Source organism: Leptodactylus fuscus, chromosome 2 (assembly GCF_031893055.1).
Source record: "Leptodactylus fuscus isolate aLepFus1 chromosome 2, aLepFus1.hap2, whole genome shotgun sequence".
NCBI classification, from domain to species: Eukaryota; Metazoa; Chordata; class Amphibia; order Anura; family Leptodactylidae; genus Leptodactylus; species Leptodactylus fuscus.
In genome coordinates, this window is record NC_134266.1 from 272,950,775 (window position 1) to 272,975,850 (window position 25,076).

Here is a 25,076-nt window from a genome sequence, read left to right on the forward strand (position 1 = left end):
GTGGAGATAAGTGCCTGCGAGCTTCTATTGGCTGATAAGTGACATGTGCCCGTGTGTATGACAGTTGGAATATATGTGAAAGACTTGCAGGTTTGTATTGGCAGGTAATGCAGGTTATTTTTTGGGAATACTGTATCTCAGGAATGGTATGTTCTGGAGAGCTGAGACCCGCTCTAAAACCTTCCCGGACACCTGATGTACCTGTGTGCCACTTTTGGTGAGGATCAGTCCAGTCGTTTGGATGCGTATAGAGAACAAACAGACACTCATTAGATAAAACAGGCACTATGAGATGTGCTGCCATCTAGTGGCCAGGAGACAATTCACATTGTGAGTTATTATTGCTGTGGTTATTGACCACACTACGCTCTTTAGATCTTAGGGTTTTTTTCACATATTTTTTTGCTGAAATTTCACCCATTAAATAATTTTCCTCTTTTCCAGACTGTTCAGGTGAAACCTCAAACGTCTGACCCTCAGACGGCCAGAAATGGGACAAACTGGAGGAAGTCACCTGGTAACACATTTTGGTCAGTGTACTCTAGATCCCCAGCTGCTCCATCTATTTGTTCAGCTGTGATGTTCCACTTGGTGTGATCAGAGCTCAGATCCGTCTCAGGCCGCACTTCTCCCATTGACCAGCAGACGGCAGTGTTATAATATAATGAAACTACAGTTCTAGCAAGTGACTGCCATCTTGTGGCTGAAGTTAGAACTGCAGTCTTTAACAGTTAAAACATCCAGCTAATCCACCCTACCCTTCCTAACGTCTCGCTGACGTAACGGGAGTTTGGCGCCCTGTCTGGTTAGAAGATTCATTCCTCCAAGACGGAGGTTCTCCCCCCGAATACCCCTGGCCCGGAACTCCACCTGTTGCGCCAAAACGTCAATGGCTCACTTAAGTATCTGGATATTCAGCTCTCCTCCACTTTGTACTCGGCTAACTGGAGCTCAGGCCCTGACTCCTTTCCTATCCCCTGCACATGCCTAGATCAGAGGGGCTCCACTATCAGCAGACTGCACTCTGTTTGGGGCTCAGAGGGTTTCCATTCCTACTACCTCTGAGATTTTGTGCTGTGCTACTAAGGGTCAGATATCAGACATCTATCCATTACCCCTCTGATTTGGGCAGGCAGATTTCGCAGACTCAGTGGCAGATCATCTCGTGTTATTAAGTCGTCCACCTGCAGAACTTATGGTAAGACCCAGTAGAAAATTCTTCTACATTGGTACGACACCCCAGCCCTCCTTCACACATTAAACCCCAATATTCCCTAATTGCTGGAGATGCCTTTTGGGTCCAGGTCCCGGGCAGAGGGGGACGATGGGCGTACCGGGCAGGGCACAACACAGATAGTTCTGCTGCTTTACCAACAAGCCGGGCAGAGCTGTAAATCGTATGTGCAGGAATGTTATGGGCGGACGACGACACCCAGAGATTTTTTTTTTTTTTTTTTAAACTAAACCCTAGTTTTGAGAGATGACTAAGGGGGCGACCGAATAACCCTGCAAAAAATATATCAGGTCTCTGCCAGAGTCTCATCCCCAGGATTAAAGAGGGGACACAAGGCCCCTACACCAATATACTGTCAGAGCAGAGAGACTATGGAAGACCCCGCCAGAGGAGGGCGCTGTGCTCAGGGTGGAGAGAGGTCACAGACAAGGATCTGTACTGATGCCACATGTGAGGTAGGGAAGGAATATTCAAGTTAGATTGTCTACCACATGGGGGGTACGGCCGCCCCCGGGATCAACTCCCAGATTCCCACATTGTGGATCTAATGTGGGAACATCCATAATGGGCCCAGTGGAGGGGAATCTGCAGCCGACAACCCCCCCAGCACAGGGGTCAGCCGCCAACAACCCCAGGTCTGCATTACAGTTCAGGTTACTTGTGACTTCCACTCCAGTGTCATTGGGCAATTTCGGGCCCATAACACCAGGGTTCCCCCTTTTCAGCCCCCCCCCCTCATTTTACAACAAGACAAACCAATAATTTTTTTGGTGTTTTTATTTTACAGATTGAGCCGTAAAAACATCAGGTCGGGGAGTTCAGCGCCCTGCAGAGAGAAGAAGAGACAGTCAGGACTCCGTAACCAGACTGAACCCCTGTACACAGCCTCACCCCCCCCCCCCCCCCTATACATGGACCAACGTATCACCCAGCTTTCCTGGGCTCCTGATGGAGAATCTACCTCTCCTGATATCTATTGGGTCTCTGATCGGTTTGTTTTATTTAATGATCCTTAAGATTTTATTCCAGCAGCAAAAAATGACCCCCCACCCAAAGTAGAGCCGGTAATACACGGACTGGTGGGGTCTGAGCAATGGGGCCCCCACCAAGCAGAAGGACTGGGGTGTCCTGGGCATGGCCAGAACGGAGTAGGGCTGGGCGGTGGGTGCACCACCATGTATACCATTACATTATGCCCATTTCACTTAAGGGGTTAAATACGTAGGCAGACAAAGTAACAACCCCCCCCCTCCCCAAATTCAGTCTTTATGTATCAGAACCTTCTCAGACAAATGCCTCAAGGACATCAAGTGAAGGGCGGCCGTTGTCCCATGGAGCAGACGTCTACAACACAGAACGTGGCGCAGACAGTGCCCATAGGATAAGACCTCGCCCTGTCAGACTCGTCATCGGATCATCACTGAAGGCTCTGTGCCCGGGCACCCTCTCACTACTTACCCATTACGCGGTGGGCACAGGCTGAGGCATGGCGGGGGGCTGTGCCTGCTGTTCTGGCTTGGCTCCCTTCTGCTCAGAGATGGGGGTTGTGGGCAGGATCTCCTCTTTGGGCTCCACAATGCTGACGTGGTCAGGCAGGGGCTTCTTGGGGCCAATCTTTCCGCTTGGGTCCCATGGGAGCATGATCTTCACCTTGATGCCCAGGACACCTACATAAAGCAAACCACACTCAGTACACGTCTATTAGCAGCCATGTCACCCTGCGGCCTCCCCTCGCCCTTCTCAGACAAATGCCTCTATATCCATCAGGAGGTGGGACAAGTCTCTTGTGGGGGGGCCCCAAAATACAGAGACACAGAACGTGGCCCCGTACAGAGTCCCCCACAGAGACTGTCCCTGTCTGACTCGTCATCGTATCATCACCGAAGGGTGGAAATCCCGCCCGCTGTAAAGATGGACGTCTCACCCTGTCTGAGCAGGACGTGGCGCACGGCTGTATCCACATAGTAGTTGACGGGGTCACCGCTGTGAATCATCAGGCCGTCCACGAATTTCATGGACTTGGCTCTCTGGCCTCTCAGTTTGCCGGACACCACGACCTCGCAACCCTTGGCTCCGCTCTCCATGATGAAACGCAGGACGCCATAGCAAGCTCTGAGGGGGGGAAAGATCATAGTTAATATCAAATGGCGCACACACTGTAAGCCCGGCCCGGGACGGCACTCCTCAGACAAATGCCTCGCAACTCGTCGTCATCCATCCTCCAGTCTGTGCCAGGGCAGAGGAGGCAGCGTGCAGAACGCAGCTCCCCCCGCCACCCGGACACATAGGAACAATGTGAGACTCGTCATCGAAATCATCACCGAAGTAAAACGGACGGGACCCCCAAAAAGGGACAGAGACGCCAAGTTATCCCACAGGCCTCACCTCCTCACGGCCAGACCTCCCAGGAGCTTGTAACGCAGGGACTCGGCTTGGGCGATGGCGCACAGACCCCTTGTGGCGACTTTCTCTGCGTACAGCTGGAAAGAAAAAACAAGAAGTGGGTGAGAAAGCAGCAAAATAAATGCAACGCACACACACTGCACAGGTATCGGGGCTCGGAGTCAGATGGGAGGGGCACAGAGTTTAACCCATTCTGAACCTCGCCAAATGTCACTGAGCCGGTGACTGGATGAGCCATGTGAGGGCCGATCCAGTGAATAAAGCGCAGCCATTGCTCTCCGAGGACTCTAGCACACCGAGGGCACGGGCCAGCCGGGATGTGACTCTAGTCTCGGGCTAAGGGCCAACCCACAAGCAGATCAGAGTTACCCCCTAACTGCTGGAACGGAGACAACCGCTAGATCAGGGCCAGGTCTTACTGCTGGGGCCCTCATACCCCAAGTCACTGCATTCGGGTGGAGCAGCAGTCACATGCACGCTAATACTCCAGGGGAAGCGGAGCAGAGCGCCCAGCCATCAGGTCATATCTGAATATGTCCGCACATACTTTACACGTGGCTTTATGTAGGCCCTGAGACACTGCTATTCTTGGTCCGTATACTAGCCATTCTTTCAGATCCATAACAAAGATATTTTTTAGACCCCAGACCTGTCCATAGTTTTCATAGATAGGACCAAGCCACAAAACATGGAGCAGGTACCATCCCCCATTTATGGGGTTTGTGGAAAACAAGGCGCACACAGACAGGACGGCTTCCATGTGTAGTCTCTGCACTTTTCCGCAGACCTGTGTGAAGGGCCTTAAAGGGATCCTATCATTTAAACAATTTTTTTTCTGGTTGACAAGTAGGAATAGCCTTAAGAAAGTCTATTCTTCTCTTACCTTTAGATATCGTCTCTGCGCTGCCGTTCGCTTGAAATCCGGGTTTTCTTCAGTATGCAAATGAGTTCTCTTGCAGCACTGGGGGCGTCCCCAATGCTGCGAAAAGAACCCTCCAGCGCCGCCACCATCTTCTTCAGGAACGTTCTCTCCCTGCATTGTCTTCCGTCCTGGTTTTCAATTTTCTAGGCCTCGAGCATGCCCGGGCCACAAGAAAATGGGAATTTACGCTTTAAGCTGGTGTATGCGGCCATTTTCTTGTGGCCCGGGCATGCGCAGTCGGCTCTGCTCGAGGCCTAGAAAATTGAAAACCCAGGACGGAAGACGACGCAGGGAGAGGACGTTCCAGAAGAAGATGAAGGCGGTGCTGGAGAGTTCTCTCGCAGCATTGGGGACGTCCCCAGTGCTGCGAGAAAAATCATTTGCATACCGAAGAAAACCGAGATTTCAAGCGAATGGCGGCGCAGAGACGATATCTAAAGGTAGGAGAAGAATAGACTTTTTTAGGGTATCCAATGATAGGATCCCTTTAAATCAGTCTCCAAAGTGATATTGGGGATGAATAACCGGCCTGGTCGGGAATAGCAGAGAAGCAGAGCCCGCACTACAGACAAGGGTCACCACTACCCAGCAGGATCCTATAGGGACACTCACCTCGACGCTGCCCTCAGGAAAGCCAAACCTCTTCTGTACCACAGCAGTCAGCTCACGGATACGGCGTCCCTTCTCACCGAGGACGTTCTGGGTCCTGGAGGGAAATACACAAAGTGTGAGCCCAGGGTACAAATCAGTCACAAGACACAGAGCAGGACACGGCAGACATGTTGTCGCCTTGCAAGCAGCACTTTTTGTGGGGAAACTGAACAGAAACCACACGGACCCCACTATAGTGTATAGGCCCCGTCTGTTTCCTAAGGTAACTGGTTTTTTTATGCAGATAGGTTTCCGTTTGGGGGTTCTCCAAGCAGACTCCCCGAACACTGATGTGAACCAGACCCAAGACCACCCACAAGCCCCGAGAGAAAGGAAAGATTTATCTTTATACCAAGGAGCAAAAAACAGCTGAGGTTTTGTTACAAGATCTCAGTGCAGGTAAGAGGCCCCCGATAGGCCTGTGCAGGCTTCCTTCATGTGAGCAGGACTAGGTCGGGGGTCTCCGTGCACCCCTGTAGTCACCTGGTGGCAAGGATGATGATCTCTGTCCTGGTTGGGGTAACGCGGACCTCCACGCCGGAGTAGCCATCTTCAGCCAGCTCCCGGGTCAGGAACTCATTCAGCTCGGCTTTGAAGATGCCGTCAGCGACGAACTGCAAGAGGAGAAGGTGTGACTGTAAGTGACCGCAACGAGTCCCGACACAGGCCGCACAGCGGGGCTTCACGTGAACCCCCTAACTGACAACAGAAGTGTACCCCATGATCATACCCTGAGATTTAGGACAGTCACAGAGACCCCTAAAAACACAGCACCCCTGCAGTACAAGGCCAAGGGGCTAAAACCTAAGACGTAGAGGGCTCATCTTCTGGGGCTGCACAAGCTCTTCAGACAGTGTCAAGGATCACAATATTAGTGGGGTCTCAAGTCAGATGCCCCTACTGGGTGCTCAGCTGTGTAGTCAGAGGGCCAAACCAGCAGCTCTGACCCCAAAACTATCCATGACCTCTACAAGATCACTTTATTTTGGAGTCAGTAGCTTCTGGCTGCCCCCGCACCCCCGTCTGCACCTGCAGGTTATTACAGCTCAGTCCCATTCAAGTGAAAAGTGCAACATGCTGCAAAACCGGAGAGAACAATGGAGGCCGCAGCACCGGAGCCCGAGCGCTCAGAAGTGACCCCTCAACCTGTGAGCTGTACTGCTAGTGGTGGCACAAAGTGTATACACTGCTATATACAGGGGACCCCCCCACTATATACAGGACAACCCCCAAACACTGCTATACACAAGTGGTGCAGGATTATACAAGACCCTCCGCACACTGCTATATACAGGATAACACATTACCCTCCATAACACTGCTATATACAGAGCCCCCATATAATGCTATAGACAGAAGGTGTACGGTTATACAAGACCCTCCGTAAACTACTATATACAGGATTATATAGGACCCTCCCCATTCATATACTATACACAGGACTCCCATACACTACTATATACATACACACACGACCTCATACTGTTATATACAGGGTATGCAGGATTGTACAGTACCCTCATACTATATACCGGACTATACAATACCCCCATATACTGCTATATAAGACCGTCATATACAATATATAGGATTATAGGACTACACAAGACCCCATACACTGCTATATACAGGGTGTGCAGTATTATATAGTACCCTCATATACTAGACTATACAAGACCCCCATACACTGCTATATAAGACTGCCATATACTATATACCAGCCCCCTACACTGCTATATACAATGGGTGTAGGATTATACAGCACCCTCATACACTATATACAAGACCCCCCCATCTACTGCTATATATGCCCACCATATACTATATACCAGCCCCCTACACTGCTATATACAGTGGGTGTAGGATTATACAGCACCCTCATACACTATATACAAGACCCCCCATCTACTGCTATATAAGCCCACCATATACTATATACCAGCCCCCCTACACTGCTATATACAGTGGGTGTAGGATTATACAGCACCCTCATACACTATATACAAGACCCCCCATCTACTGCTATATAAGCCCACCATATACTATATACCAGCCCCCATACACTGCTATATACAGAGTGTGCAGTATTACAGGCCGCAGCTTTCTCCATAGACCGCCATGCTGGGCCTTCTAGTCCTCCGCACACAAGGCCCGCCTATATCTCCCCCCTCAGCGGGCTCCACATCCCCGGGGCTGACCACTACCAGGCCGGCTCTGACAGTCCGGAGCACAGGCCTGACCTAATCCAGCCCAATCCGCCCTCAGCCTCCGGTCACCGCCGCCCCGCTCGGGCCCATCACACCCGGGGAGACGTCAGGATTCACATGGCAGCGATATTACTGATAAAACGCCTCATCTAGACGGGGTTTGGCCGGTTTTCTCGCTTACCTTCCTCTTCTTCGAGATCTGCACCGCCATCTTGCTCCGCGCTGCTGAAGGGAAAGGGAATGGCTTTCCGCCGGAAGTGTCTATATACAGTCAACCGGAAGAGGAAGGCGGGAGGCCGCGGCGCGGAGCATGATGGGAGGTGTAGTTCTCCCGCTGTGTATTACATTGGGGGTCATTCACTACTATGTACTCAGTGTTTGTGCTGGAAACTCTCCTGACATAGTTATGAGGATTATTCAGACCTTGCAATGGAAAACTTTTATTTTTTGTGCTTTTTGTGACGTTTCCAGCAGTAAAAATGTGAAGAAAATGGCGGTGTCAGACTCCTCCATGGACTATCGCGTCTATTCCAGCCTGACGGGGCGGACGACAAATTTAATGTTACAAAAATTGACGCGTATTTATGGCCGACTGAAACAGAGACCTGCCCGAGACGGGGGGAAATCTGCTGAAAAAGGTTATCAAAAAGTATCACAAAAAATGGCACAAATGTGATTGTGATTTTTGGCGACACTTCATTGTCCGTGGCGTTTATACTGGCGCTGCAGAGAATCACCAATGGCAACATCTCTACCGGCTGTCAGTGAATGGACATGGCAGCCATAAACACAGCCCTGATCATATAGACCTGATTGTATATAACCCTGATTGTATATACCGCATCCTACAGACCTGACCATATACTGTATAACCCTGATCTTATATATAGAGCTCATCCTACAGACCCGATCCTATATACCTCACTGTACAGACCTGACCATATATAGCCCTATCCAGTGCTTAAATGTCACATAATACTTGTGCAGGGGTCACTATTAGGCATAATTTATGCCCCATTGGGGCCCCTGCCTCATATTATGGTCCCGTATTATGGGCCACAGTGGTCCTTGCATACAGTATTGTGGTCATGAACAATTATCATACTCTGGGGTCTTTTCAGATCTGCATTTGCATATTATCTGATCTGCTCCAGGCAGTGCTGACACACTGGATGGGAAAAGACCTTTAATCCAAATTGGTAGTTTGCCAATCTAATTTGTTGCAAAATTCTAAAACAATGAGAGCTATGAAGGAGCCAGAAGTCACAGAGTTCTCCTGAAGCGGAGCTGAGGGGGATCATCAGTGCCAACAACACGCTCATTATATGGCGTCCCAGCAAGTTGCTGAGATGCCGGAACAATCACAGGCACGGCATGATGAACAAGTTCAGCAGCAGGACAGCTTGAGAGCTGCCGAAATGTGGGAGCAGGCGAACCATCGACGGCAGCAATTTGCTGAATAGAGACAGACCATCGACGACACGCAGACAAAGTCGCGGGCAGAGGCTTGTACGGTATAAACTAAGAAATTAAACCAGAATGCTGACAGACCGGAACTGAGTTCTGGTGAGTTCTGGCCCGATATAACCACTGACTCTATCATATAGGCCCGATCATATAGTTCTCATCCTACAGAGCTGATCTTACAGCTGCAGTGTGTGTTACATTGTAATGACCTGCGGTCAGTCAGACCTGATGGGGAAATACAGCAATAGGACAAAGCGACACCAGTCAGCTGCGGAACTATTGTCTGGTCTGGGGTCTCCATATATTATTATTGTAGTTGTCCTGATACCAGAATTTGGACTTGTGCAGTATCACGATTCCCGATACCGTTACGATCCTTCTTCTAGCGCCTGTGTAGCCATGTATTTTGATTGGAATCAATACACTAGTGCAGGGATTGCATTGATATCAGTACAATCTGATCAGCTGTATGGAGCCCGTCTGATCCACAATACAGAGCCAGGAGCAGAAAGCTCCGTCCACTGTATAGCGGCCGAGCCCCTTCACTGGGTTCACACAATAGGATGTGAGCTGCAGTGACGATGGCGGGCTGCGATATGGCGGACGGAGCTTTCTGCTTCTGGCCCAGTATTGTGTACATGATGAGTGCCAGAAGTGGCTCCATACAGCTGATCGGTCTGGGAGCCGGGTGTGAGAACAAGCCATAAAAAAATGAAGCCTGGACAACCCCTTTAAGGTCTGCAGTAGACATATATAACATTCAGACCCCAGAGGATAATATATGGAGGCCAAGGGGGGTGCAGTAACGTAATGATCCCTGATACTCACCTCTCCTGGGCTCCATAGCAGCGTCCGTTGCTCCTCTTCCGGCCTAATGGGTGACATGACAGGTCCTGGGAGACCACTGAGGCCTAAACATTGATTACGATATGACGTTAGCACATCTCAGGCCCAATCACAGTCCCTCAAGGTGTGTGACATCACCCAACAAGTCAGAAGAGGACCTGAATGAGCGCTGGATGCCAGGGAGCCAAGGAGAGGTGAGTTGTCAGGTCTGCTATTGTGGGATTGTAAAACATGTCACGTGAACCATTGGCAGATCTGGTGGCGATCAGATATTTCTAGCATTAGATGTGGAGGACGCCAGCTTGAGTATCCGCCATGTTGGATTCCCTGCAGGGCTCTACCTGGAGCTATGTACAATCCTCTTTGTTTATTTCAGAGACTTCTCCCCCCTGGAAGCCATAATGGCATGCGGCTCCTCTATTGTGTCTCATCCAACAGCCAGAACTACCCGACCCCTGTACGGTCAGTCCTGTTATGCGAATTCTACTCACCCGTCCTGTTCTTTGTCTGTACAAGTCATTTACATTTAAGCGTGAGGACCCCCTCCCCCCTTTATCCTACCTGTAAGGTTTAGATACACAGCTCAGTATACAGTATCACACAGGATAGGATTAGATACACAGCTCAGTATACAGTATCACACAGGATAGGATTAGATACACAGCTCAGTATACAGTATCACACAGGATAGGATTAGATACACAGCTCAGTATACTGTATCACACAGGATAGGATTAGATACACAGCTCAGTACACAGTATCACACAGGATAGGATTACATACAGCTCAGTATACAGTATCACACGGGATAGGATTAGATACACAGCTCAGTACACAGTATCACACATGATAGGATTAGATACACAGCTCAGTATACAGTATCACAGGATAGGATTAGATACACAGCTCAGTATACAGTATCACACAGGATAGGATTAGATACACAGCTCAGTATACAGTATCACACAGGATAGGATTAGATACACAGCTCAGTATACAGTATCACACAGGATAGGATTAGATACACAGCTCAGTATACAGTATCACACAGGGTAGGATTAGATACACAGCTGAGTATACAGTATCACACAGGATAGGATTAGATACACAGCTGAGTATACAGTATCACAGGATAGAATTAGATACACAGCTCAGTATACAGTATCACACAGGGTAGGATTAGATACACAGCTCAGTATACAGTATCACACAGGATAGGATTAGATACACAGCTCAGTATACAGTATCACACAGGATAGGATTAGATACACGGCTCAGTATACAGTATCACACAGAATAGGATTAGATACACAGCTCAGTATACAGTATCACACAGGATAGGATTAGATACACAGCTCAGTATACAGTATCACACAGGATAGGATTAGATACAGCTCAGTATACAGTATCACACAGGATAGGATTAGATACACAGCTCAGTATACAGTATCACACAGGATAGGATTAGATACACCGCTCAGTATACAGTATCACACAGGAGGGGATTAGATACACAGCTCAGCAGCACATTGTCCCTGGAGATGATCTGGTGATATACTGTAGTAGCATTACATGATGGTGGTTGTAGCGCTGCCTGGTATATATATATATAACATACTGTAAGATCATTATCAGTTTTTGCATCTTTATTGTAAAATACATTATATTTCATTTCTCTTTGCTCCAGCACAGATACAGTCTGCTGTGCCTGCGATTAAGGATCATCTTATCTTATCTTATCTTACCTACCACCAGGGGGCAGTCGAGTCTGTATGGAGTTTGTGCAGATAAGTGCAGTCGCAGTATATAATACATGATGAGTATAGGATTATATACAGATCCGCCATGTACATAGGATATTACAAGAATCTACTGATTTCTCTCTTAGGTCTGTCCATGGGACACAACACAGGGGGCAACGGGTTATAAAGTAAAATCATGATGGAACATTTTGCAAAGTGTTTCATAAGATTAGACCAGTGACTGGAGGTTAGATGATATACAAACAGGGCGTCTTGTGCATATTAAACATGTTCTCAAAGATCATTTCAAGATTTGGAGATTGTGAGATGGAAGAAGCGTCGGAATTCTAGGAGAGGAGGGAACCCCAAAGAGTGTGAGGGGATGTCACAAGTGATGGAGTCAATGGGAAAGAGACATAGTAGGAAAGACTAGTCTTTGTCTGAAGAAGTTTCTTCATCTCCAGAGCAGGCCAGACTGGAGCTAGGACTGGTGGACTCATTCGATAACCTCTCTGAAGATGCTTTCCCTTTGTAGATAGCCACGGGTGACTCCTCATTGGACTCTTCCTTATTGCTGAACATAAGATAACTTTTGATCCTTCTATCATCCTTCCACTTCCCAGCTATTGAGTACAAGCCTAGGGATCCATCTTCAAATCCAACACAGACCATCCCATCATCATCTGACACGGTCATGGCACAGGGCATTTTACCAAGGTGACAACGGGCGACCAGTCTTCCATTGATGACTTCTAGAACGTTAAGAGTTGGGTTCTCATGGAAATCACAGTCACAGCGACTTAGGAGATTGTTGTGAAGGACATAAATTAGGAACTGACCATCACCCGTCAAATGTTGATGTAAAACAGAGGTAGTGTGATGCAAGATGCAATGCCGCTGGTCAACAGCACGGACAACGTTGATCTCTCCACCCATGGTGATAACTATGATGTCTCCATCAGTCGAGACTTCAAAGAAACAGCCAAGGACTGGCAACGGGATGGAGACCTTGGAAAAGTGGCAGAAGGTTTCCTCCACCATGTTCCATGTGTAAATTTCCGCACTTGAGGTCATCAAGACAACGAAGTCTGGATAGTTATGGAAACATCGAAAGGCCACAATGGATTCGTGGTCAGGAATGGAGCTGAACTCTTTACTGACACAACCTGACCATAAACTGATGGCTAAGAGTCTGTTGTCATTGAGGCCTACAACAAAGGTTCCCTCATCAGTCACAACGGCCTGGCTTAGCGGGGTGCGTATTTTGCAAGCTGTAGTCCCAGTTATGGGCTTCCATACTCTAGAAAAGCCATCGTTACACAACGTAACCACAAAATTACTATGCGGAACTATGAGCAACTGGGACACAGACTTACATTGGATGCAATGTCTATTGGTTCCTGTATCCGTTTCCCAGACGTAAAGATCTGAAGCGGTTGATGTGATAAGGAACCCACCGTCGGAGGTTACTCTAATAATGTCAACTGGATCCCTATGCTTGAAAAGGGCCAACATTTTACAACTAGGGATGTCCCACTGACAAACCACATCTGAACCATCTGAGGTGTAGCCTTTGCCTTCCTCGGAGCACAGGAGTATTGATTTGACGGGTCTTCCTGTCTTGAAGTAAGCTGTTGGACTGGCAATAGCTACCAAATCCCACAATAATATTGAATTACTCTGAGTTATCGCCCCCAATAAATTTAGCCGAGGGCACTTGGTAAGTTTCGCAACTGCTCCCACATGGACATCAACCATAGATATACATTGCCCACTCTTTATGCTCCACACCAAGAGCGATGAGATATTCTCTAGAATGGCAATGACCTGTTCTCCACTCCGGGAAAGGATACAAGATCTAAATTTGTCTTTATGAGGTGGTCTGAAGCTACTTTTCTCCATTGTTGTAGTGTCCCAGACATCAAGAGTGGTCAACAGGCATATTAGTAGATACTTAGTGGAAAATTCTGTCGCTATCACATTTGGGGAGACGTCATTGGAATAAAGTTCTTCCAAAAGTTCTGGTTTAGAAGGATCTGCGATGGTCCAGATCCTGAGATGACCCGCCCTATTGATGACATACACATCTGATCCATGTAGGTACACATCACGTATACCAATTTTTGAAGTGTCCATCTGCAAGGAAATTTTTTCCGATGAAAAATTTACATCGTAAATAAAAGTTGCATCGGTTTGACCTATAACAATGTTATCTCCATTACCAACACAAGCGAGGTAAGTAATATTTTGGGCAAAGGTGACTTCTTTAAGAAGTTCTCCAGAACGAACATTGTAAATTCTGACCACCGGAGACTTCTCAAAGCACACAAATAACATTGACTGAGATAGGTGATGACCTTGAGGAATAAGCTTGGTTTCATTGGAAGTGTAGAAGAGTTCACTGAGTAAAGTCCAAGACGAGCAGTCGACGAGGACAATTGACCATTGATTGGTGGACAGTGCCAGATGTAGACCATCGTTTTCTAAAGTAGCACTAGTAACCTTCATGTTCTTTGGTAGTTGATATACCAAAACCGGTTTCTTCCTTCTGCTCCAAGTATAAACTGTACCGCCCTGAAGTACCACTACTAGCTGAGGTGTTGTTGTCATCTCCAAGATGGTGACAACCTTTGACACCTCTTGGAACTCAACTTTAGCAGGAACCAAATTGAATTGCGCTGAATTCAAGATGATCAGGAAGGAATTTTTCATGGCTTCCCCAAATATCTGTTTGGCAAACCTCGAAAGGCAAGGATGAAGAAACGCGAGGGGAGCCATCTTTGACTGAATGATCATCTCAAAGCCATGGGGGTTATCGTTTAGGAGACATCTTGATTCTTTGAGCATGTCATAAATGAGGTAGACTTCTTTTCTCTCCAGAATCATGGCGGCATCTTCTATAGTACGGATCAACAAATTTATGTGTCCGGTGTTTAGTAGGATCTTGTAGTACGGCACCACCATCAGCACATCATTGTAGAGATTGTCCAGTTTGCCACTTTCTCTCAGATGATAAGGAAAGTCAAAGACCTTACGTATGTTGGGAATGGCCATGTGTTGACCATGGAAAGACCACGGTTGAGATGGAAGTTGACGATTAACGTAAATCTTGGCAAGTCTATTGACTGCAGTAGAAATGGATTTCAAGTGTTGTTCTTTTGGTTGTAGGTTGTTTCTTTGGTCTCTAGATATTGATTTAGCTCTTCCACTTGCCCAGCGGCCCCCGAAGTAGTCACACATACTTGCATGTACCTTATAAATTTCTTCTTGACTTTGGAGATATCGTTGAGCTACTACCTGCTGATAGACTCTATTTGTCCAGCATAATAATCTGTGTCCGGTCACAACTCTATAGGTAATGCAGTCCTTTAAGTCATGTAAGATGTTGGCAACAAGCCAGTCCGGCACTCTCAACATACCGACAGCGTCATGGACGTGGTAGAGTTGGGTGAGCACTACGTCATCGGCTGACATGACATCGATAAGCTCAAGTTCTCCGATCCCAGATTTAGACAGTGTGATGTAACTCAACATCCTGGAAATGAACTCGTAGCCATAGGTCTTTTCAAGTTTTTGGAAAATTATTTCAGTTGACCGATGTGCATTTTCCCCAAGCAGTTCAGTATCAACGTCTTGGTGGGATTTCCATTCCTTGACTTCTTTATAGAGCAGAAGCGTCTGCAAGGGGGAAGTGTGGCTTCCCAAGGATCGGTTGACGTAAACTTGTTGACCTGAAGTGATTTTCCTCTGGTTACTCAAGAGTTTCATCCTTAAATTGTCATTGCATTCCTTTCTGGTTGGCTTCACACGAAGGAGTAGAACGTGGTCTCCAAAGCCACATCTGTCCTCAGTTCTAGATAAAATGACTTTTGTGAATTGTGGAAGAGAAGACGGCAACCACCAAAGAACTTCTCCCTTGTAACTATCTATCAAGTTCTCCACACCGTCCAGTATCAGAACCAGAGGTCTGTGCTTAGTAGACACTGAAAGGAGGCCACAAAAACATTCCACCAACACGGCCATGTCTTCTACATAGGCGGGAATGTGGATCTTGTTAATATTGGATAATTGTTGACATAGTCCCATGATCAATCTATTGAGAGTCAAAGGTTCACCAAAAGGGGGGATGAAGCGGATCACGACTGATGGGGCCAAGTCTTCAAGCCATAACCGCACCTGGAAGAAGAAGGAAGTAGTTTAGATATGTCAGGAGCCATATATGGAACATAGAGGGGATAGGGCCCACATGTGGAATGTAGGTTACAGGGGGCCACGTTGGGAAGATAGATAGGAGAACATAGCTGGGAGAAGGTCCATGTATATAGGTAGATAAGAAAGGGGCCACATATTTAGGATAGACATCGAGACTTCGCTCCTGACCATATCTTAAAGACAGATGTCGATGGTTTCCAGAATGACATTGGATGGACCGTCCTATCCTGAGTGGGCAAGATTAGATCAGGGTTGCCGAGGGTGGATATCTGCCATGTCTTATCCCTTACCTGAAGCAATAAGTGGGCACTTTACCTTCTTTCCACAAGATGCCATAAGCAGCGTCTTCCCACAGCCTGGTTCTCCAGACACGACCAGTGGTTTTCGGGAGCCATCATCCAGGATATACCTTCTTATAGTCTCCTCCTCCCTGGACTCATAGTCCTGCAGGTCTGAATACATCCTACACAAGGACAAGTGGTGGAGAATGTCCTCAGAACCATTCCTCAAGGGTCCAGGACATCTAGGGGCATGACGGTCAATCATCTTGACCATGTCTCCATAGAACTGCCTGCACAGTCCCTCTACATAGAGCTGCTCCTTCTCCGCCGTGTAGCCCACCTTGATATCACATGTTGTGGTGGTGCTGTAGACCTGAAGACCCTCAGTATAGGACAGGGCTGGAATGAAGACGTCTCGCAGGTGGCAGAGTCTGGAGTAACCGCCCCATAGTCCTGTCCCCGAGGTCTCTGCTGTCCCTCGTTGTTTCCGGATTGCTTTATAGGGCACCTTGTGTATGTAGCAGACGCATCTCTCCGGGTCACGCAATGGAGAGTTTTCTAGGGCAAATAGAAGTTCGTCTTCAAAGGCTAAAAAAAACCAAAAAATTGTAATTGCAGAATAATCCATAGAGCGCACACTCTAAAATGGCAGTTCCAAAAATTATCCACCAGGTGGCGACAGAGCACTTTGTATGAGACGTTTCCTATATTTTATAACTTGTTGCATTTAGTGAATAAATCTGCATATTACCTGATGTAAAATACTTGTGTACCCGATCCGCACCCAGAATCCCTCTCTGCACACATAACGGAATAATCACCCCCAAGAGCTCTCTGATGGCCTCATACATGGAGGCAGGATCATGTGGTACCTGCGGTGATACACAAACCACATAAACACACAGTGGCGGTATATAATATAATACTGTATAATACTGGGAAATAGGAAACTAATCACATGCATATCAGAGACAGGTGCAAGTCAATGGACCCTGAATGAACGGCACGGATGGTACATGGAGGAAATCTGTGGGGCACCCAATGCTCTGCGGCACCATTTAATGAGCTCAGTGAGCAAAAGCCGCATAACGGATCGCTCATATGTACTGGGCAGTATTATAGTAGTTACCGTATTTTTCGGACTATAAGACGCACCTAGGTTTTAGAGGAGGAAAATAGGGAAAAAAAATTTTGAAGCAAAAACTGGTAAAATATTTAATATATGGGAGTTGTAGTTTTGCAACAGCTGCAAGGCCACATTGACAGGTGACCCTGCAGCTGTACGGGGATGCATAGGGTGTTTTTTTTTGCGGGTCCAGAAGTACTTTTTAGTTATACCATTTTCGGGAATATCTATTGCTTAGATCACCTTGTATTGAAAAAAAAATGGTGGTTTATGATATATGATTTTCTACTTTTATATATATATTCTAGGGACAGGAGGTGATTTAGAACTTTTATTTATTTCATATTTTTATTATATATTTTTAAAGCTTTTTTTTTTTTTTACTATTTTATTCCCCCCCCGGGGCTTGAACCTGCGGTCACTTGATCGCAAGTCCCATAGACGGCAATACAACTGTATTGCCGTCTATGGGACATTCTGTCTATTAGGAGCGGTATTATAGTAGTTATATTCTTGTATATAGGAGGTAGTATTATAGTAGTTATATTCTTGTATATAGGAGGTAGTATTATAGTAGTTATATTCTTGTACATAGGAGGTAGTATTATAGTAGTTATATTCTTGTACATAGGAGTAGTATTATAGTAGTTATATTCTTGTACATAGGAGCAGTATTATAGTAGTTATATTCTTGTACATAGGAGCAGTATTATAGTAGTTATATTCTTGTATATAGGAGGTAGTATTATAGTAGTTATATTCTTGTACATAGGAGCAGTATTATAGTAGTTATATTCTTGTACATAGGAGCAGTATTATAGTAGTTATATTCTTGTACATAGGAGCAGTATTATAGTAGTTATGTTCTTGTACATAGGAGTAGTATTATAGTAGTTATATTCTTGTACATAGGAGTAGTATTATAGTAGTTACATTATTGTACATAGGAGCAGTATTATAGTAGTTATATTCTTGTACATAGGAGCAGTATTATAGTAGTTACATTATTGTACATAGGAGCAGTATTATAGTAGTTATATTCTTGTACATAGGAGGTAGTATTATAGTAGTTATATTCTTGTACATAGGAGGTAGTATTATAGTAGTTATATTCTTGTACATAGGAGGTAGTATTATAGTAGTTATATTCTTGTACATAGGAGGTAGTATTATAGTAGTTATATTCTTGTACATAGGAGGTAGTATTATAGTAGTTATATTCTTGTACATAGGAGGTAGTATTATAGTAGTTATATTCTTGTACATAGGAGCAGTATTATAGTAGTTATATTCTTGTATATAGGAGTAGTATTATAGTAGTTATATTCTTGTACATAGGAGGTAGTATTATAGTAGTTATATTCTTGTACATAGGAGTAGTATTATAGTAGTTATATTCTTGTACATAGGAGTAGTATTATAGTAGTTATATTCTTGTATATAGGAGTAGTATTATAGTAGTTATATTCTTGTATATAGGAGTAGTATTATAGTAGTTATATTCTTGTACATAGGAGGTAGTATTATAGTAGTTATATTCTTGTACATAGGAGTAGTATTATAGTAGTTATATTCTTGTATATAGGAGTAGTATTATAGTAGTTATATTCTTGTACATAGGAGCAGTATTATAGTAGTTATGTTCTTGTACATAGGAGTAGTATTATAGTAGTTATATTCTTGTACATAGGAGTAGTATTATAGTAGTTACATTATTGTACATAGGAGCAGTATTATAGTAGTTATATTCTTGTACATAGGAGCAGTATTATAGTAGTTACATTATTGTACATAGGAGCAGTATTATAGTAGTTATATTCTTGTACATAGGAGGTAGTATTATAGTAGTTATATTCTTGTACATAGGAGGTAGTATTATAGTAGTTATATTCTTGTACATAGGAGGTAGTATTATAGTAGTTATATTCTTGTACATAGGAGGTAGTATTATAGTAGTTATATTCTTGTACATAGGAGGTAGTATTATAGTAGTTATATTCTTGTACATAGGAGGTAGTATTATAGTAGTTATATTCTTGTACATAGGAGCAGTATTATAGTAGTTATATTCTTGTATATAGGAGTAGTATTATAGTAGTTATATTCTTGTACATAGGAGGTAGTATTATAGTAGTTATATTCTTGTACATAGGAGTAGTATTATAGTAGTTATATTCTTGTACATAGGAGTAGTATTATAGTAGTTATATTCTTGTATATAGGAGTAGTATTATAGTAGTTATATTCTTGTATATAGGAGTAGTATTATAGTAGTTATATTCTTGTACATAGGAGCAGTATTATAGTAGTTATATTCTTGTACATAGGAGCAGTATTATAGTAGTTATATTCTTGTACATAGGAGGTAGTATTATAGTAGTTATATTCTTGTACATAGGAGTAGTATTATAGTAGTTATATTCTTGTACATAGGAGGTAGTATTATAGTAGTTATATTCTTGTACATAGGAGGTAGTATTATAGTAGTTATATTCTTGTACATAGGAGCAGTATTATAGTAGTTACATAGGTGCACCACTATATACCATAATACCGTTACCTTTGTGACAGGATACAGTACGGTCATAGAAACAAGCCATCCTCAGCTATGTATATAATGTTATTACCTGCCCCGGATCTCCCCCATTATCCAGTATAGTATAGGTTGGGGGGATGGCATTTTCATCTCTCAGGTAACAGGTCTGGAGAATCCTGGTGCAGACTTTCCTTTCCTCTGCAATGTGAAGAATCTTCTCAAACTCTTCACATTCTATCTCTGCAGGTAGACAGGGTTGTCCGTATTCCTCACTTATAAGAGCCTGGGAAAAAAATCATAATATCCAGAGGGCTGAACCTGACTGTTCCTTTAAATGACTCCCACTGCCCGGAGTGCTGCCTCCTTCTTACCACAAAGCATGGCCCCGCTGAGGTCCGCAGACATTCCTCCAGCAGTCTCATACGTATCTTTCTAACTTTTGAGCAGTAAAACTCACCAGGATATAACCCATGATAACCGTCTATAACCTGCAGAGAGCGATAAATATATACAGTATATATCTATAGATCTATATATCTATCTCTGTATTAGTTTAGGGGTCTGGTCTGGGGTCTGTATTAGTTTAGGGGTCTGGTCTGGGGTCTGTATTAGTTTAGGGGTCTGGTCTGGGGTCTGTATTAGTTTAGGGGTCTGGTCTGGGGTCTGTATTAGTTTAGGGGTCTGGTCTGGGGTCTCTATTAGTTTAGGGGTCTGGTCTGGGGTCTGTATTAGTTTAGGGGTCTGGTCTGGGGTCTGTATTAGTTTAGGGGTCTGGTCTGGGGTCTGTATTAGTTTAGAGGTCTAGTCTGGGGTCTGTATTAGTTTAGGGGTCTGGTCTGGGGTCTGTATTAGTTTAGGGGTCTGGTCTAGGGTCTGTATTAGTTTAGAGGTCTGGTCTGGGGTCTGTATTAGTTTAGAGGTCTGGTCCGGGGTCTGTATTAGTTTAGGGGTCTGGTCCGGGGTCTGTATTAGTTTAGGGGTCTGGTCTGGGGTCTGTATTAGTTTAGAGGTCTGGTCTGGGGTCTGTATTAGTTTAGGGGTCTGGTCTGGGGTCTGTATTAGTTTAGAGGTCTAGTCTGGGGTCTGTATTAGTTTAGGGGTCTGGTCTGGGGTCTGTATTAGTTTAGGGGTCTGGTCTAGGGTCTGTATTAGTTTAGAGGTCTGGTCTGGGGTCTGTATTAGTTTAGAGGTCTGGTCCGGGGTCTGTATTAGTTTAGGGGTCTGGTCCGGGGTCTGTATTAGTTTAGGGGTCTGGTCTGGGGTCTGTATTAGTTTAGAGGTCTGGTCTGGGGTCTGTATTAGTTTAGGGGTCTGGTCTGGGGTCTGTATTAGTTTAGAGGTCTAGTCTGGGGTCTGTATCAGTTTAGGGGTCTGGTCTGGGCTCTGTATTAGTTTAGGAGTCTGGTCTGGGGTCTGTATTAGTTTAGGGGTCTGGTCTGGGGTCTGTATTAGTTTAGGGGTCTGGTCTGGGGTCTGTATCAGTTTAGGGGTCTGGTCTGGTGTCTGTATTAGTTTAGGGTCTGGTCTGGGGTCTGTATTAGTTTAGAGGTCTGGTCCGGGGTCTGTATTAGTTTAGGGGTCTGGTCTGGGGTCTGTATTAGTTTAGGGGTCTGGTCTGGGGTCTGTATTAGTTTAGGGGTCTGGTCTGGGGTCTGTATTAGTTTAGAGGTCTGGTCTGGGGTCTGTATTAGTTTAGGGGTCTGGTCTGTGTATTAGTTTAGGGGTCTGGTCTGGGGTCTGTATTAGTTTAGGGGTCTGGTCTGGGGTCTGTATTAGTTTAGGGGTCTGGTCTGGGGTCTGTATTAGTTTAGGGGTCTGGTCTGGGGTCTGTATTAGTTTAGGGGTCTGGTCTGGGGTCTGTATTAGTTTAGGGGTCTGGTCTAGGGTCTGTATTAGTTTAGGGCTCTGGTCTGGGGTCTGTATTAGTTTAGAGGTCTAGTCTGGGGTCTGTATTAGTTTAGGGGTCTGGTCTGGGGTCTGTATTAGTTTAGGGGACTGGTCTGGGGTCTGTATTAGTTTAGGGGTCTGGTCTGGGGTCTGTATTAGTTTAGGGGTCTGGTCTGGGGTCTGTATTAGTTTAGGGGTCTGGTCTGGGGTCTGTATTAGTTTAGGGGTCTGGTCTGGGGTCTGTATTAGTTTAGAGGTCTAGTCTGGGGTCTGTATTAGTTTAGGGGTCTGGTCTGGGGTCTGTATTAGTTTAGGGGTCTGGTCTGGGCTCTGTATTAGTTTAGGGGTCTGGTCTGGGGTCTGTATTAGTTTAGGGGTCTGGTCTGGGGTCTGTATTAGTTTAGGGGACTGGTCTGGGGTCTGTATTAGTTTAGGGGTCTGGTCTGGGGTCTGTATTAGTTCAGGGGTCTGGTCTGGGGTCTGTATATAGAGGTTGTATCCTGTGTTATATTGTTAGATCCGTGTCTATACTTCCATTATCTTACCGGTTTTATCCCGTCACATGGTGTTACCTGCAGTTCCATCCCGTGCACTTGGCGGCAGTATTGTCTCAGCTTCGGGCAGACGTCAGTACGCAGAGCCGCTCTCGCCTTCATGGACTCTGAGTAAAAGGTATCACAGGCTAATACATTTGTACCTCTATACTACAGAACATTGATCTTCTTATATGAAAACCGCCATATTGTAATATCAAGGACTAGGGAATAAACCTACTGGACTCCAGGGGCAAGGAAAATAATCCATAATTCTATAGCGACTAAGGAGGAGCATACAGCTAGGCCACAGCAGGGAGGAGTATACGGGCAGGAGTCAGGACACAGAAGGGGTATACGGCCAGACACAGTGAGTATACGGACTGGCAGGTGGAGAAGGCCGTATATCAGAGCTAGTTATATCTCTGTTACTGGCCGTGACAACCTCAGAAGCTCCTCCCTCTAGGAGGCTCCGCCTATCTTTCAGCCATGGTTCATTTCCCATTGGATGTTTACCGTATGGAGGAGGATCCTGGAGCAGCGGAAACCTCCCCAAAAATGTCACAAAAACATCACAAATCCAGAAACCAATCTTCATAGAATTTTTCTCTTGTATGGAAAAATCCTTTAAATTTCCTATAAGCCCAAAGAGGTTCCATATGACAGTGATGTGGGGGCAGAGGAACTTTTTTTTCATTCGTGGCCTGATGTTACAAGGGTGGAGGCCACGTGTTGAGGTCACATGACACAGGTGGCCATTACACAGCCCAGAATAGAGGGTTATTTAGAGGGAACAATCTGCTGTTTTATTCTTTTCCAGAGGAAATGTCTCAGTGCCCATTTTAGCCTCCTGCGCTATTTTTTTTACCTTGTTTGTTGTGGTTTTCATTGCCGTGCGCCCTGTACGTTGGGTATACTTAGCCACTGCGGTCATCCCTGCCCCTTGTTATAGTCACATGAGCTCCTGCAAGGTCTGTCGTCTTAGACTATTCACCCTTAAATTTCCTGATTTGTGAATAGAATGCCAGAATTGCAGTAAAGACTGACACGAGCAGAGGACAGAAGGCAGCAGTATGGACAGCAGTTAAGTATAATAGGGCAGTCATAAAGGGGGGCGTTATCCAGCTGTTACACATGTGACTCCAATGCAAAATCTGCAAATGATATTGGTGACAGCGAGCCGGCTCAGGGTCTAGGACCTAGACTCTAGGTGCAACTGCTACCTCTGCCCCCAATGGCTACGTCCCTGCAGCAGACACATTAAGGTTTGTCCCCCGGGAAAGGTCTCCAACTTTTGACTTACCAAGAGGGTCCGCACACAGGAAAACCTTCACCACGCCTCGTTCCCTTGCAGTAGGGATGTGGGCAAAGTCCCCGCATAGTATGGCCTGGTCCTCCACCTCATCATACTCCATGGTGTCGTACGTCCCGGACCCCGACCCTCCTCACCGATCTGTCCCTCTATCTTATGTGGAGATTTTTCCCTAGACTCCCAACAGGAAATTCCTCCAGGGTTAGGAAGTTACTCTACAAGTCCCGCTCCACCACATCGAGACCTTCTCGCTTCTTCTGAGAAGTTGGGATTCTTATCTGAGGGCTTTTAATGGCCAATTGTTTTGCATTTTATTTCCTTCCTCAAGTAAAAGCGTAACCTAAGAACTAGGAACCATTAGAATGAAGTATGGACTGAAGAGTCCTGGCTGCTTACTGACAGTTTCCAGACTAAAGTGGTTCATAAGATTAAATTTTTGACTTTTTGGTAACCTTAAGAACACCTTATGTTCCTCTATGTTCCTTGTGTCCTGTCTTCTGATTGATCCTAAGACTTCTCATGATTCCTCTGATGGTCTCCACTACCTTCGTAGTCTCTCCATCCTCTTCTGATTGGTCTTAAGACCTCTCAGTAATGATCATGATTCCTCCAGTGGTCTCCACCACCTTCTTAGTCCCTTTGTCCTCTTCTGATTGGTCCTAAGAGCTCTCAGTAATGATCATGATTCCTCCATTGGTCTCCACCACCTTCTTAGTCCCTTTGTCCTCTTCTGATTGGTCCTAAGAGCTCTCAGTAATGATCATGATTCCTCCATTGGTCTCCACCACCTTCGTAGTCTCTCCATCCTCTTCTGATTGGTCTTAAGACCTCTCAGTAATGATCATGATTCCTCCAGTGGTCTCCACCACCTTCTTAGTCCCTTTGTCTTCTTGTGAGACGTTTTATTGATGATCATGATTCCTTCATTGGTCTACATCACCTTCTTCCACATTCTCTGTGGAAGGAAGGCCAGCGGCTAGAGATGGACGTCTGTGCTCTCTGGTCCACAGATTGGAGTGCCTACAAGGTGAATAAAATATATGACCTTTATTGGACAAAAACATACTGCACAATGCGTTTCGAGCTTCACAAGCTCTTCTTAAGGTGCACAATTAGTAGCCGCTGGTCTCCTTCCTTCCATTACTGTCCTCAATTGGTCTCCACCACCTTCTTAGTCTCTTCGTCCTCTTCTGATTGGTCCTAATACTTCTCATTGATGATCATGATTCCTCCGATGGTCTCCATCACCTTCTTAGTCTCTTCGTCCTCTTATGATTGGTTCTAAGACTTTTTATTCATGATCATGATTCCTCCGTTGGTCTCCACCACCTTCTTAGTCTCTTCATCCTCTTCTGATTGGTCCTAGTACTTTTCACTGATGTTCATGATTCCTCCGATGGTCTCCACCACCTTCTTAGTCTCTTTATCCTCTTCTGATTGGTCCTAATACTTCTCATTAATGATCATGATTCCTCCGATGGTCTCCACCACCTTCTTAGTCTCTTCATCCTCTTATGATTGGTTCTAAGACTTTTTATTGATGATAATGATTCCTCCGATGGTCTCCACCACCTTCTTAGTCTCTTCATCCTCTTCTGATTGGTCCTAGTACTTTTCACTGATGTTCATGATTCCTCCGATGGTCTCCACCACCTTCTTAGTCTCTTCATCCTCTTCTGATTGGTCCTAATACTTCTCATTAATGATCATGATTCCT

The 25,076-nt window shown here is 45.4% G+C and overlaps 2 protein-coding genes and 3 non-coding genes across 5 annotated transcripts; all 5 read right to left on the bottom strand.

The window, feature by feature from the left end:
- Positions 1–1,993: 1,993 nt before the first annotated feature.
- RPS3 (ribosomal protein S3) lies at positions 1,994–7,662 on the bottom strand. The gene is made up of 7 exons (XM_075266311.1): positions 7,599–7,662; positions 5,694–5,824; positions 5,172–5,265; positions 3,620–3,714; positions 3,159–3,346; positions 2,693–2,901; positions 1,994–2,060 (listed from the first exon to the last, which is right to left on the bottom strand). The coding sequence occupies exons 1-6, from the start codon at positions 7,626–7,628 to the stop codon at positions 2,696–2,698; spliced, it is 744 nt and encodes a 247-aa protein (XP_075122412.1). The 5' UTR covers positions 7,629–7,662; the 3' UTR covers positions 1,994–2,060; positions 2,693–2,695.
- Positions 2,514–2,660, bottom strand: LOC142196377 (small nucleolar RNA SNORD15). The gene has a single exon (XR_012715210.1). It is a non-coding gene; the product is annotated as a small nucleolar RNA SNORD15 (small nucleolar RNA).
- Positions 2,970–3,120, bottom strand: LOC142196378 (small nucleolar RNA SNORD15). Its single transcript, XR_012715211.1, has one exon. It is a non-coding gene; the product is annotated as a small nucleolar RNA SNORD15 (small nucleolar RNA).
- On the bottom strand, positions 3,843–3,973 carry LOC142196389 (small nucleolar RNA SNORA3/SNORA45 family). The gene has a single exon (XR_012715220.1). It is a non-coding gene; the product is annotated as a small nucleolar RNA SNORA3/SNORA45 family (small nucleolar RNA).
- A 4,239-nt stretch (positions 7,663–11,901) lies between the features above and the next one.
- Positions 11,902–23,462, bottom strand: LOC142196081 (NACHT and WD repeat domain-containing protein 2-like). Its single transcript, XM_075266278.1, has 7 exons — positions 23,351–23,462; positions 22,087–22,175; positions 19,999–20,115; positions 19,719–19,910; positions 16,717–16,837; positions 16,000–16,553; positions 11,902–15,648 (listed from the first exon to the last, which is right to left on the bottom strand). Exons 1-7 carry the CDS (start codon positions 23,460–23,462, stop codon positions 11,902–11,904), a joined length of 4,932 nt encoding a protein of 1,643 aa, XP_075122379.1.
- Between the last annotated feature and the right edge of the window lie 1,614 nt (positions 23,463–25,076).